Raw genomic sequence first — 13,858 nt, 5'->3', positions numbered from 1 at the left:
TGGAGGACCCAAATGGGCAGATCAGGTTTGCCCTGAATAAACTTCTACAAATTCCCCTCTCATCCGCAGAGGGGAGGAGGGAGCAACCTGTCGTAAATGAAAGGAGAGGATAGAGGACATCCCTCTCCAAATTTCACAGAGGAATGTGCATTGTCTACACAGGGTTTTCCCGCCAAAACTCTAACACATTAAAAAGTGAATACTGGAACAATATTTATTTTATAAGAATGTGGGGAATGGTCAGAGGAGGTCTTTGGAAAACTAATGTCATATTGCTGCCTATTTTTTATGTCATTAAAAATGGTATGAAGGAAATACTGTAACTTGGAAAGTATGCCCACTACAAGTATGAGGTTTTCATCCGATGCATTGACCATATAATGTTAATTTTTTGTTAAGATAGGAATGTTTTTGATAATACTTTGCACAGTAAGTAGCCACGCCCTGAGTGAAGTCAGAGAGCTTGTCAGCATGATGGAACACCCATTTTGACTAGAGTGCATAAAGGCTTGGGAGAGAAATCAACCTTCAGACCAGAAAAGCGTGGAGCGGTAGCTACAACTTTGAACCTCAACATGAGGTGAAGAAAATAAACTCACCTACCAGACCAGAACATCGCCAGGTTGCAGCTCCACGTGTAAAGTGGTTTGAACCCTGAATACCAACACGAGGTGGAGAAGAGTCTATTCTGTAGTTCTGTTCAAGACTACATGACAAGTCATTGGAGCCACGGACAACTAAGAAGGACATTGTGACCTCTTGTGGACAATCAGAGCCTTACAAGTGGGCCGCGGAAAGGCCCAGCCACACACTTCCTAAGAAGGCCTTCACACGTAAATACATTCATGATTTCTTACTCCAAACGGGCGGTGGTTCGTGTGCAAAGTAAATTATTACTGTGAGAATAGTTTCTAAATGTACCAAAGTGTTGTGCCTCTGTCTCTCTCTCTCTCTCTCTCTACTCCTCCCTCTTTTTAAACAAGCAGCCATATTGTTGTCAGTCCGCTAAGGACCTTTTCTCATGTATTAAGTGTGTATGTTTATCCTGTGTTATTATTTAGTTAGCTAGTAAATAAATAATTAAACAAATTTGTGTAGTAATGAATCATAAGTAAGGCTGGGGTTTTTGTAGATGCAAGGAGGATACAACGTTCAGAATGATGATATGAAGGGCTTCCCGAGTGGTACAGCGGTCTAAGGCACTGCCTCGCAATGCTAGCTGTATCACTACAGACCCTGGTTCGATTCCAGGCTGTGTCGCAGCTGGCCACGACCAGGAGACCCATGAGGAGGCGCAAAATGATCATATGATATGAGGTAATGATTAATAAGTTGACTGTTATTGATGTAATAGATATATTTACCTTCTAGAGTTTAATTTGGGAGATAGTAACTATTTAAACAACCTCTTCCGTGGTGCCCCAAATCCTAATGAGTTAATTGTTACATGATTCATTTAATCGGGTAACAATTCAGCATAGTTAGTTAATTAGAGATAACAGTGCTCAGAATAATAAAGGTCACGTCAAGACACACAATAAATACATTTTAAAACATTTATATTGATAATTGAATGTGTCTATTTTAGCTGCAGAATTATGTTGTTGGTTCTTATCTCCTATATGAGCTGTTCCCAGACTTCCCACAGAGCAATCTTGATGGGTATCCTCTTACTTCCTTTCCAAGGTTCTCCAGTTGTCAAACATGGTTCATTTCAGTCTATTCCATATCACACTTTGATCAATAACTTGAATGATCAGATGATATCATCCAGTGAAATGGCTAATGCTGCCCTCAGGCTCTTCTGTGGGACTCACTATAATATGGGTGTCAATGTTGACATGGTATTATAACAGGGATGTAATGTGAATGGTGGATTTAGGTGATTGTCCTGACCAGTTATAGTAACCAGGAGTTGTGTTCATTAGGCACCAAATGGAAGAAAACAAACTGAAACAGGGAATGGACTTCATGGACAATAGGAAACGGCCATTTTCGTTTTCTGTTGCAAAACAAAAACGTTTCAAAATATTTTCCATCGAGTACCCGAATGAACATGACCTTGGTTTCACACAAACAAAGAAATGTATTTGGGAGTACTAAGTAATAAACAGGTTATACAGAGAGAGGAGTTGGGTTTCTCTTGCTATGCCAGGAAGTACTATTGTTCTCTGTAGGGGAAATGCAGCGTGTGGTGTGTTGTGTCGGTTAGCAACGAGATGAACCACGGCAACAGAACAAGTATATGGATAAGTAAAGCAGAAGAGGCCTGATTGGTCGTCGTCGTTCTCAAACATAAACACTCACTCCAATGTCATTTTGAATACCACAAATGTTCACTAATAAAGAAAAAACAGTCAAGATTTATTCTTATCTTTTATTACTACTCATTAATTTTTTTAGGTTGTTCATTTTATTACACAGACAAATTAGCCACACAAGTAAATTTGATTGTATTCTGTTATTCTTTCATTTTTCATGTTAATTATTTATATTATTCTCCCATTTGTTTAGTGCTGTTGCTAAAAAAGTTACACAAGAACTAACACACTGTTTTCTAACTTTTGAGCACACTGAGGCGGTAAACTAACACTTCACATAATAAAACTTAATTGTCAACAATGAAAGAGGAAAATAAAAGCGTATGATTGAAGGAAAAATGAGAGTAAAAACAAAAAAGAAGAAATTGACCAGCGTACATTCACACAACCCTAGCCCACTCAACTCAAACAGTAAGCCCCCCTTTTCCCTTTTTTGGTCAACTATTAGGCTCCACCCATTTCCCCATTTTTGGCAGAGGCTCCCATTCCAGATTGGTTGATTCTCAATGCAAGACTAGGAGGAGCCTAATTCATCATCAACATAACGTTCCTATTATTATCTAGGAACATCATCTCCACCACCATCATCAAAATACCCTTCTCAACCGACCTATCCTCAGTATCTTCATTAACAATCATCCAACCCGGCTACTTTAAAAAGTGAGGAAGGGGGAGGAACTCTAAAGAGAATAGGAAAGAAACGAGCAAACCGGTGTTTGTAAAAATGTAATACTTTTTAAATGCGATATACGCCAGATTAATGATTACACGCAACTACAGAAACCAAACACACACATACATTCACACACTCGAAAACATACACACAGCTCTCCAAGTGTATTCTGTAATTGGGTCATATAACAGTATGTTCAGTCCATTGATTAGGATCAGGGCAGTGTTGAGCTTCACATGGATGTACTTCTATCGCAAGTCTTTTAGTCAACAACCTTTTACTATATGTATTATCACATTGACAATTTAAAATTCAGTTTTCACTGAAAGTGTATTACAATCCTATAAAAGTGTTATTAGCTTTGACTTTGAGTATATGTCAAGCCTACAACACTTCTACCTGCTCTAACTGTTATTCACACAGAGACGAGTTCCTATAGTATGACTTGAGGAGTGTGGATAGTCACCCTCTAGGTTTAGGGTTAGGGTGTATTGTTTAGGGTTAGGGTGTTGGCAGTGTAGGGGCTGGTTCATTGTCGATTTATAAGAAGGTCCAATGGGATGGATTCTATCCTTTCCTCATCTCGCCTCTTAAATTGTGCTTAGAAAGTATGAGAGCTTCCAAATACACACTTGCACGGCACATAAACACAGTCACAAACGCGCACAAACACCCAGGCACACACAAACATACACAAAGAGTCACACAATAATGCCTTATTCACACTCCCTACTCTATAAGGATACCTCTATACTCTAGTCCAGTACTGTCCACTCCACATATCTCCTGACTTCAGAGAGACATGCTATTGGTTCTCTCAGCGGTCAGTCAAACAGACAGACATGGTATTGGTTCTCTCAGCTGTCAGTCAAACAGGCAGACATGCTATTGGTTCTCTCAGCTGTCAGTCAAAGATAGACATGGTATTGGTGCTCTCAGCTGTCAGTCATGATCAGTGCATCACTATAGGGCTATGCAATGCCTAAATCTAGCTATCATAAAACATGTACAGTATGCTTGTTCAAGAAGGTATTAGCTATCTTATCTCTTTGATGAAGACTAAAGTATGTTAGTAGTGAGGTATATGTAGGCTGGAGTAGGGTGAAGTTGCCCCATAGATGCTGATCTTGGGTCAGTTGAGCATTTTCTTCACTAATGGTTAAGGGTAGGATTGGTGGAGGGGAAGCTTATCCTAGACCTGTAGCTAGAGGGGAACTTCACTCCAGAGCATGCAGGTACATGTATGTACGTCGTCATAAAGCCTATAGGACAAACACAGTGACCCCTGCTGTTCGAGACTGGGACTGCCAGCAGCATTGGAAGCACTTGTTACTGATTTACTAGTGTAGGAGTTAACTCACTAACAATGTCACTCTTCTTCATCCATCCTCATCATCATTATCTGCTAATCTTCGTCCATAAGTTCATCACAAACACACATGCACACACACACCAACAAACCCATATTTGTATAAAAAAGAAAAGGAAACATTCTGTCTATAATCACATTGGCTGAAATCAGATCAGGCATGCAGATGCTCCACACAGTCAAACAACCACACACACCCTACCTGCCCACCCCAATCCCCTCATGGGAACAACAATTACAGTCACTTGAACAGGGCTAATGGAAGACATGATCTACCCGGCAACAGCGAGGAGGAAGTAGATTTCCATTGGCTGTTGCTATGGTTAAGGATCACATGACCAATGAGAAGCCTCACCCCTTCACTGAGGCAGGTAACAAAAAGCAACAATACAAACAAATCTTAATAAATTGATTAAAGGAGTTGACAGATACATTTTCATTATAACTATTTCTGCTATTGTCTTTTTTTCTTCCATTTCATAATATTTCAAACTTTAAAATTAAAGAGAAACATTGTTATAACTTTACTATTACATCAGTCATTGTAATTATTAATAGCATTAATATCATAGTCATATTTCTCATTATCCTAATTATTACTATTGGTTAACACTACGGTGAGGTCACTACAGACCCCTCCCACTCCATAGGTTAAAGGGTTCTATTGGCTGACATACTTTCCGATAGAGGGAGGGAGAGAGGACTGGCCGACGCCCCTAAAATGCTCTTTCCTTGCCACCCTTTTTGTCTATATTCCCTCATTCCTAAATTCTACCTTTCTTCCGTTCCCTATTTTCATTTATCCATTCCCTCTATCCTTCGCTGTCTGGGTGAAGATCTCTCTCTGTCTCTCTCTCTCTCTCTGAAGAGATGAATAGATGAGGTTGAGATTCATTGTGAGAGGACAGTGTTTTAGAATGAGATGAATTGTGGGAGGACAATGTTTTAGAATGAGATGAATTGTGGGAGGACAGTGTTTTAGTAACTCTGTCTTTCATTATCCCTCTGTCCCTCTACTTTTTTTTTTACATCTACTTTCCCATATCTTTCTCTCTCTCTCTCTCTTTCTCTCTCTCTTTCTTTCTCTGTTAGCTGGTCTGGGGGAATGACAGGGTTAAGAGATGCGGGAGAGGTTTAGTGACAAATGCTATCATCCCACTCTCACCCACCACCCATACATCTAGCTCTCCATCCATCCATCTCTCTCTCCATCTCTCTCTCTCTCCATCTCTCTCTCTCTCTCTCTCTCTGTCTCTCTGTCTCTCTGTCTCTCTCTCTCTTCAGCAGGACACCTCCATGGTATGGGAGGGGCTGGGGGGCATCTGCCCGCCCTGAGAGCTCTGAGACAGGGTGCGAGAACGCTCACGCTCCCCCTCCATGGAGTAGGAGGAAGACAGTGAGGCGGTGCGCGAACGAGACAGACGGGTCATAATGGACGATGCCACTGTGGGAGAGAGAGGGAGAGGGAGGGGGAAAAATAGAGAGAGAGAGAGACGAAACAGAGAGAGAGAAAGAGAGAGGGAGGGGAAAGACAGAGAGATGGAGAGAGAGTGGGAGAGGGGGAGATGGAGAGAGAGAGGGAGAGTGGGACATAGAGAGGGGAGAGAGAGGGAGGATTATTAGATTGATAAAGAGAGACAGTAGCACAACAGGTCACAGTAGGTCCTCATTGCCACAGAATAGAAACTGAGGCAAACTTACTGTAGCCCATCCCCTGGATGAAGTACTTGAACGCCTCGGTCAGTTTGCTGGGCTGTAAGCAGACAATAAGAAGATACATTATATTGAACTTAATATACAGTGAGGGAAAAAAGTATTTGATCCCCTGCTGATTTTGTACGTTTGCCCACTCACAAAGAAATGATCAGTCTATAATTTTAATGATAGGTTTATTTGAACAGTGAGAGACAGAATAACAACAATAAAATCCAGAAAAACGCATGTCAAAAATGTTATAAATTGATTTGCATTTTAATGAGGGAAATAAGTATTTGACCCCCTCTCAATCAGGATTTTTTCTGGCTCCCAGGTGTCTTTTATACAGGTAACGAGCTGAGATTAGGAGCACACTCTTAAAGGGAGTGCTCCTAATCTCAGCTTGTTACCTGTATAAAAGACACCTGTCCACAGAAGCAATCAATCAATCAGATTCCAAACTCTCCACCATGGCCAAGACCAAAGAGCTCTCCAAGGATGTCAGGGACAAGATTGTAGACCTACACAAGGCTGGAATGGGCTACAAGACCATCGCCAAGCAGCTTGGTGAGAAGGTGACAACAGTTGGTGTGATTATTCGCAAATGGAAGAAACACAAAATAACTGTCAATCTCCCTCGGCCTGGGGCTCCATGCAAGATCTCACCTCGTGGAGTTGCAATGATCATGAGAACGGTGAGGAATCAGCCCAGAACTATACGGGAGGATCTTGTCAATGATCTCAAAGCAGCTGGGACCATAGTCACCAAGAAAACAATTGGTAACACACTACGCCGTGAAGGACTGAAATCCTGCAGCGCCCGCAAGGTCCCCCTGCTCAAGAAAGCACATATACAGGCCCGTCTGAAGTTTGCCAATTGTCACGATCGTCAGGGAGAGAAGTAGACCAATGCGCAGCGTGATGAATGAACATGTTACTTTATTATATTAAATCACGAACAAAAACAATAAACGACTCGTGAAGTCCACGGTGACAATGACCGAACACGGAACAAGAACCCACAAACACAAAAGGAAAACAGACAGTATAAATATGGCTCCCAATCAGAGACAACCAGCCAACAGCTGACACTCGTTGCCTCTGATTGGGAGTCACTCAGGCCAACAAAGAAATACACAACCTAGAACCCCCAACATAGAAATAGAACACATAGAATGAACACACCCTGGCTCAACATATAGAGTCCCAGAGCCAGGGTGTGACACCAATGAACATCTGAATGATTCAGAGGAGAACTGGGTGAAAGTGTTGTGGTCAGATGAGACCAAAATCGAGCTCTTTGGCATCAACTCAACTCGCCGTGTTTGGAGGAGGAGGAATGCTGCCTATGACCCAAAAACACCATCCCCACCATCAAACATGGAGGTGGAAACATTATGCTTTGGGGGTGTTTTTCTGCTAAGGGGACAGGACAACTTCACAGCATCAAAGGGACGATGGACGGGGCCATGTACCGTCAAATCTTGGGTGAGAACCTCCTTCCCTCAGCCAGGGCATTGAAAATGGGTCATGGATGGGTATTCCAGCATGACAATGACCCAAAACACACGGCCAAGGCAACAAAGGAGTGGCTCAAGAAGAAGCACATTAAGGTCCTGGAGTGGCCTAGCCAGTCTCCAGACCTTAATCCCATAGAAAATCTGTGGAGGGAGCTGAAGGTTCGAGTTGTCAAGCGTCAGCCTCAAAACCTTAATGACTTGGAGAAGATCTGCAAAGAGGAGTGGGACAAAATCCCTCCTGAGATTTGTGCAAACCTGGTGGCCAACTACAAGAAACGTCTGACCTCTGTGATTGCCAACAAGGGTTTTGCCACCAAGTACTAAGTCATGTTTGGCAGAGGGGTCAAATACTTATTTCCCTCATTAAAATGCAAATCAATTTATAAAATTTTTGACATGCGTTTTTCTGGATTATTTTTATTGTTATTCTGTCTCTCACTGTTCAAATAAACCTACCATTAAAATTATAGACTGATCATGTCTTTGTCAGTGGGCAAACGTACAAAATCAGCAGGGGATCAAATACTTTTTTCCCTCACTGTATATGTAATGTCTAGATATATATATATAGTGTTGTGTATCTGAATCATAACACAGTTAAGCTTGTGTGAAATGTTTTACCTGGGTGAGTTGGGGAAGACCACCAGCATCGGCCATCTGAGGAAGAAGAGGATGACAGAAGGGTTAGGATGTATTGCATTGACAAAGAGGTTTGATACCGATGCCAGAGCTACGTGGCAGCAACTAAAGCCCCGTTTATACCTGGTTCTAACAAACGTCCTTCGTCCTGATCATGTCCACATTCTAATGGTGCCCAAATGTTCAGACAGGTGTAGACGATTAAAGACACATTGGGATCTGAATGTGATCAGATCTTCCTGACCACCTCCGGAGGTAGTCAGGCACGCATTGTGTCTGGATATCTTACCAGTGTAGACGGATATGGACAGTGAAACTATTTAAATCATAATTATCCTGCCTTCTGAAATCATTGACAAGGGGCACCACTGACTTATGGCATCAATATGTGTCTTAAAATCAATATTGAAAGAATAGCTGTCAAAAAATGTGCATACAGGGAGAGACCAGGAAATCTGGACGCAATGCAGACAGTGGCCGGATAGTTCTGAAAACGTAGGCACAATAAGAATGTGGACAAGATCAGGACAAACGATGCATGTCAGCATCAGGTATAAACAAGGCTATTATGCCAGACCAAAGGGATGAGTAGAGCTTGAGTACCTTGAGGAACGAGGTTGTTGTTGGGTCCAGTTTACTGTTGCACTCCACCTGGTGGACAGGAACGGAATAACATGTGAATTAATCACGCCACTACATTCACATTCCCTGTGTTCGATGGCTACATGGTAGGCCTGCATTAAGGTCTGATGTATGTAGAAGACTTACAGCAGCCTCCTCATGAGGTGCCTGATCCCCAACCACCAGCATCACGGGACACCTGAGAGAGAGAGAGAGAGAGAGAGAGAGAGAGAGAGAGAGAGTGAGAGACATATTCCATACTGTTGTCACAGCTGATTTAAGGGGTGAGACGCTTACTTGAAGTTGCTGTTACGGTCAATGATCAGATCCCTGCGGCTGTACAAGAGAAAAGGAGGAAGGGGAGGGTTACACTAGTGTAGGTTTGTGTGTGTGCATGTGTGTGTGCGTGTTTGTGTGTGTGTGTGTGTGTGTGTGTGTGTCTGTGTGTACCTGTTGTAGCTTCTCCAGAAGAGCTCAATGTTGATGAGGTTGGGGGCTTTAGAGATGCGATCTCTGTGTGACTTCACCAGGTCTGCATTTGCTGACATCTCCTCCTATAAACCAAGACAGAAATGATACAACAGTAATGTCCTTCCTATGTCAAATATTGTGTGTTTTATAGGATAAAGATAGATAGTTCAATAGTCAGATAACACACATAGGGTTACAGTCTATAATAACCCAGAGTCTTTCGTACCAAACACACGCATAAACACACACACATATACACACACACCTGACTGAAGAGATGACTCAGGATCTGCTCTGTGAGGGAGGAGGTCAGGGTAGTGATCTAGAGACAGAGAGAGAGAGACAGAGACAGAGACAGAGAGAGAGAGAGAGAGAGAGAGAGAGAGAGAGAGAGAGAGAGAGAGAGAGAGAGAGAGAGAGAAATATCTACTTTTTTTTGTATTACATCTTAGTCAATAACATACAGTACAGTAAAACCACCATGAAAACTATTCCACTATTCCAATTTCCTCCTCTAAATGCTACTTTATCAAATTGTCATTTTACAATAACGTACATTTTGTCTTGCACTGTACCACATGATTTATGAAAATGTACTTGATGGGTCGATGTCCTCATTGTGGTTTTACAGACATGTTTAATACGTTTTATGTACACACTTTATTAGAATACTTATGAAATGCACATTGTTACATTTGGTAACACTTGCTTATTTTCCCTCGACTCCAACCCCATTCAATGCATTGAACAGATGTGGGTGGAGCAATGTCTACATAAGGGTGCAAATTATAAACACTCACAAAAGCTCTGAGGAAGGCCTTGAGGCCGATACGTAAAGCTTAACAAAGAGCAGTGATATTATCAAGAGCAGTGATACTATCAAAATCAGTGATACTATCAAGAGCAGTGATACTATCAAAAGCAGTGATACTATCAAGAGCAGTGATACTATCAAAAGCAGTGATACAATTCAGAGCAGTGATACTATCAAAAGCAGTGATACTATCAAAAGCAGTGATACTATTCAGAGCAGTGATACTATCAAGAGCAGTGTGCGGGTTTCTTGTTCAACTGTTACCATGCACCTGCAACTAAGATAGCTCAGATGTGTGAGTGCCTTTTGAATTTTACAAGAACATAATCGAAATATCCCATTGTCCAAGAATGTAATGGCTGTTTATGGACTGCTAGATCAAGAGCATTTGCTATATTTCTGCTGGTAATTGAGTTTCTATTAGTTAGGATGTCAACACAACAAGAACACAGAAGAGTAATGATCAATAGGATATTGGATTGCTATTAAATCTAATAGTCAAATGGATGGAAATGCTGCTAGTATTCATGAACATATGAACATTCATGAACACACCCCCTGTTCCCCTTATCCTACAGTCGTGAAGATACCAACTTTTGAGTGTTCAAAGATAAAACACTTAAGTTGTTCCGACTGGCATGGAAGTGGCTAGAGTCTTCAGAGGTGGAAGGATAATTAGGAGTCTGAAACTAGGGGATTTGGTGGAGTGATAGTCAATCAAATTACTGAGGATAATAGCAGACGATATTGCCACTCCTATTTGCCATATCTTCAATTTAAGCCTACTAGAGAGTGTGTGCCCTCAGGCCTGGAGGGAAGCAAAAGTCATTCTGCTACCTAAGAATAGTAAAGCCCCCTTTACAGGCTCAAATAGCCAACCAATTAGCCTGTTAGCAACCCTTAGTAAACATTTGGAAAAACTTGTGTTTGACCAGATACAATGCTATTTTACAGTCAACAAATTGACAACAGACTTTCAGCACGCTTATAGTGAAGGACATTCAACAAGCACAGCACTTCCACAAATGACTGATGATTGGCTGAGAGAAATTGATGATAAATAGATTGTGGGGGCTGTTTTGTTAGACTTCAGTGCAGCTTTTGACATTATCGATCATAGTCTGCTGCTGGAAAAAAACGTAATTGTTATGGCTTTACACCCCATGCTATATTGTGGATAAAGAGTGAAATGTCTAACAGAACACAGAGGGTTGTTCTTTAATGGAAGCCTCTCTAACATAATCCAGGTAGAATCAGGAATTCCCCAGGGCAGCTGTCTAGGCCCCTTACTTTCTTTCAATCTTTACTAACGACATGCCACTGGCTTTGAGTAAAGCCAGTGTGTCTATGTATGCGGATGACTCAACACTAGGACTTAGATTTGTGTGTATTGGGTATATGTTGTGAAATTATTAGATATTACTTAGATATTACTGCACTGTCGGAGCTAGAAACACAAGCATTTCGCTATACCAGCAATAACATCTGCTAAACATGTGTATGTGACCAATAACATTTGATTTGATTTGATTGACACACATCAGCTACTACAGTGACTGAATTCACAGCAACACTTAACAAAGAGCTGCAGTTAGTTTCAGGATGTGTGGCAAGGAATAAGTTAGTCCTAAATAAATGTATTTCAAAAACTAAAAGCATTGTATTTGGGACAAATAATTCTCTAAACCCTAAACCTCAACTAAATCTTGTAATGAATAATGTGGAAATTGAGCAAGTTGAGGTGACTAAACTGCTTGGAGTAAACTGTCATGGTCAAAACATATAGATACAACAGTAGCTAAGATGGGGAGAAGTCTGTCCATAATAAAACGCAGTTCCTACAAGCCCTAGTTTTGTCGCACCTGGACTAATGTTCTGTCGTGTGGTCAGGTGCCACAAAGAGGGACTTAGTAAAATTGCAATTGTCTCAGAACAGGGCAGCATAAAAATACACCTTATGGAATAGCGGGGACTGTGAAGCAACACAAACACCGGCACAGACACATGCAGGCACACACACACACACGATAGCATACGCACTATACACACACATACACATGTATTTTGTGTTGTAGATATGTGGTAGTAGAGTAGTGGCCTGAGGGCACACACTTAATGTGCTGTAAATGTATTGTAATTTTGCTGGACCCCAGGAATAATAGCTGCTGCCTTGGCATCAGTTAATGGGGATCCATAATAAATACAAATAACCTTCTGGGTTTCTGAGTAATGATAATATTTAATACTAATGTTGCCTGTAATCATCAGCATTTTGAAGAGTGTGGCCTGGGGTGGTTTAGCTGTAATCACCAACATTTTGAAGAGAGTGGCCTGGGGTGGTTTAGCTGTAATCACCAACATTTTGAAGAGAGTGGCCTGGGGTGGTTTAGCTGTAATCATCAGCATTTTTGAAGAGAGTGGCCTGGGGTGGTTTAGCTGTAATCATCAGCATTTTGAAGAGAGGGACCAGGGGTGGTTTAGCTGTAATCATCAGCATTTTGAAGAGAGTGGCCTGGGGTGGTTTAGCTGTAATCACCAACATTTTGAAGAGAGTGGCCTGGGGTGGTTTAGCTGTAATCACCAACATTTTGAAGAGAGTGGCCTGGGGTGGTTTAGCTGTAATCACCAACATTTTGAAGAGAGTGGCCTGGGGTGGTTTAGCTGTAATCACCAACATTTTGAAGAGAGTGGCCTGGGGTGGTTTAGCTGTAATCACCAACATTTTGAAGAGAGTGGCCTGGGGTGGTTTAGCTGTAATCACCAACATTCTGAAGAGAGTGGCCTGGGGTGGTTTAGCTGTTTAAGCACTGACTCTGGAGCACATGTACAATGTAACACTGCCATCATGGCTTTGATCCGGCCCACTGGCCTCTCTCTCTCTCTCTCTCTCTCTCTCTCTTTCTCTCTCTACCCAATAAATATAGAAAACACTTTAAATATATATATATATTTAAACATATTAAAGAGACAGTAACCTTCTGGGCCGCCCAGTCCATCCATCCTCTGGTCTCAGGGTCGATGTTGATGAGAACCAGACCTTCAACTGAGTCTGGATGGGCCATCTGAGAGACAGAGAGCGAGAATGAAAGAGAGAGAGAGAGAGAGAGAGAGAGAGAGAGAGAGAGAGAGAGAGAGAGAGAGAGAGAGAGAGAGAGAGAGAGAGAGAGAGAGAGAGAGAGAGAGAGAGAGAGAGAGAGAATGAAAGAAGCAAGCATTGGTATACACTGAGAAGAGAACCGTATAGCAATATTTTGCTAATGCAGGCTCGACCCTAAACTATGTTCTCTCTGCTCAGATTGGGTTTACAAACTGCTGAATTATTAGGTTTGATTTAGGAGAGGTTTGATTTACACAAGCAGTGGGTGAGCTTTAGCTCTCACTCTCAAGTTTTATTCTGAATGTTGCTATCATCCTCATCTGATGGAAGGTGACTTGCTAAATATAGCATAGTTTTAAACTGATCTTTGAATGTGATTTTGTCAGGTTTTAAATACATTTTGTTGACAGCTCTGTCTCTAGAGACAGAAGAGTGACTTAGTCATATACCATTTAATCCATGTTTAAAGATGCAGTCAAGTCTCTACTTCCTGATTGGGTCTAAACACATTTTAACACATTTACTTTACATTTACAATTCGAAATTGCAATTGCTCTTATGACCTGTCGGTGGAGAACATGGAGATAATTTAGCAAGCAAACACATTCGTGTAAAAAAAAATATATATATATAATATA

The 13,858-nt window shown here is 41.5% G+C and overlaps 1 protein-coding gene across 1 annotated transcript in view; it reads right to left on the bottom strand.

The window, feature by feature from the left end:
* Window positions 1-2,357: 2,357 nt before the first annotated feature.
* Window positions 2,358-13,858, bottom strand: part of LOC311112909 (protein NDRG2-like) — a 39,970-nt gene continuing 28,469 nt past the window's right edge. The window contains exons 8-16 of the mRNA XM_084156049.1: window positions 13,099-13,185; window positions 9,575-9,631; window positions 9,289-9,392; window positions 9,136-9,174; window positions 8,986-9,037; window positions 8,821-8,868; window positions 8,200-8,235; window positions 6,065-6,116; window positions 2,358-5,807 (exon numbers count right to left, since the gene is read on the bottom strand). Coding sequence (XP_084012175.1) covers window positions 5,644-5,807; window positions 6,065-6,116; window positions 8,200-8,235; window positions 8,821-8,868; window positions 8,986-9,037; window positions 9,136-9,174; window positions 9,289-9,392; window positions 9,575-9,631; window positions 13,099-13,185 — 639 coding nt within the window. The 3' untranslated portion in view covers window positions 2,358-5,643. The remainder of the gene's footprint in view (window positions 5,808-6,064; window positions 6,117-8,199; window positions 8,236-8,820; window positions 8,869-8,985; window positions 9,038-9,135; window positions 9,175-9,288; window positions 9,393-9,574; window positions 9,632-13,098; window positions 13,186-13,858) is intronic.

The sequence above is a fragment of the Coregonus lavaretus genome (assembly GCF_964263955.1).
Source record: "Coregonus lavaretus genome assembly, chromosome: 39".
Lineage (NCBI taxonomy): Eukaryota > Metazoa > Chordata > Actinopteri > Salmoniformes > Salmonidae > Coregonus > Coregonus lavaretus.
This window is presented reverse-complemented; position numbering and strand designations above follow the sequence as displayed.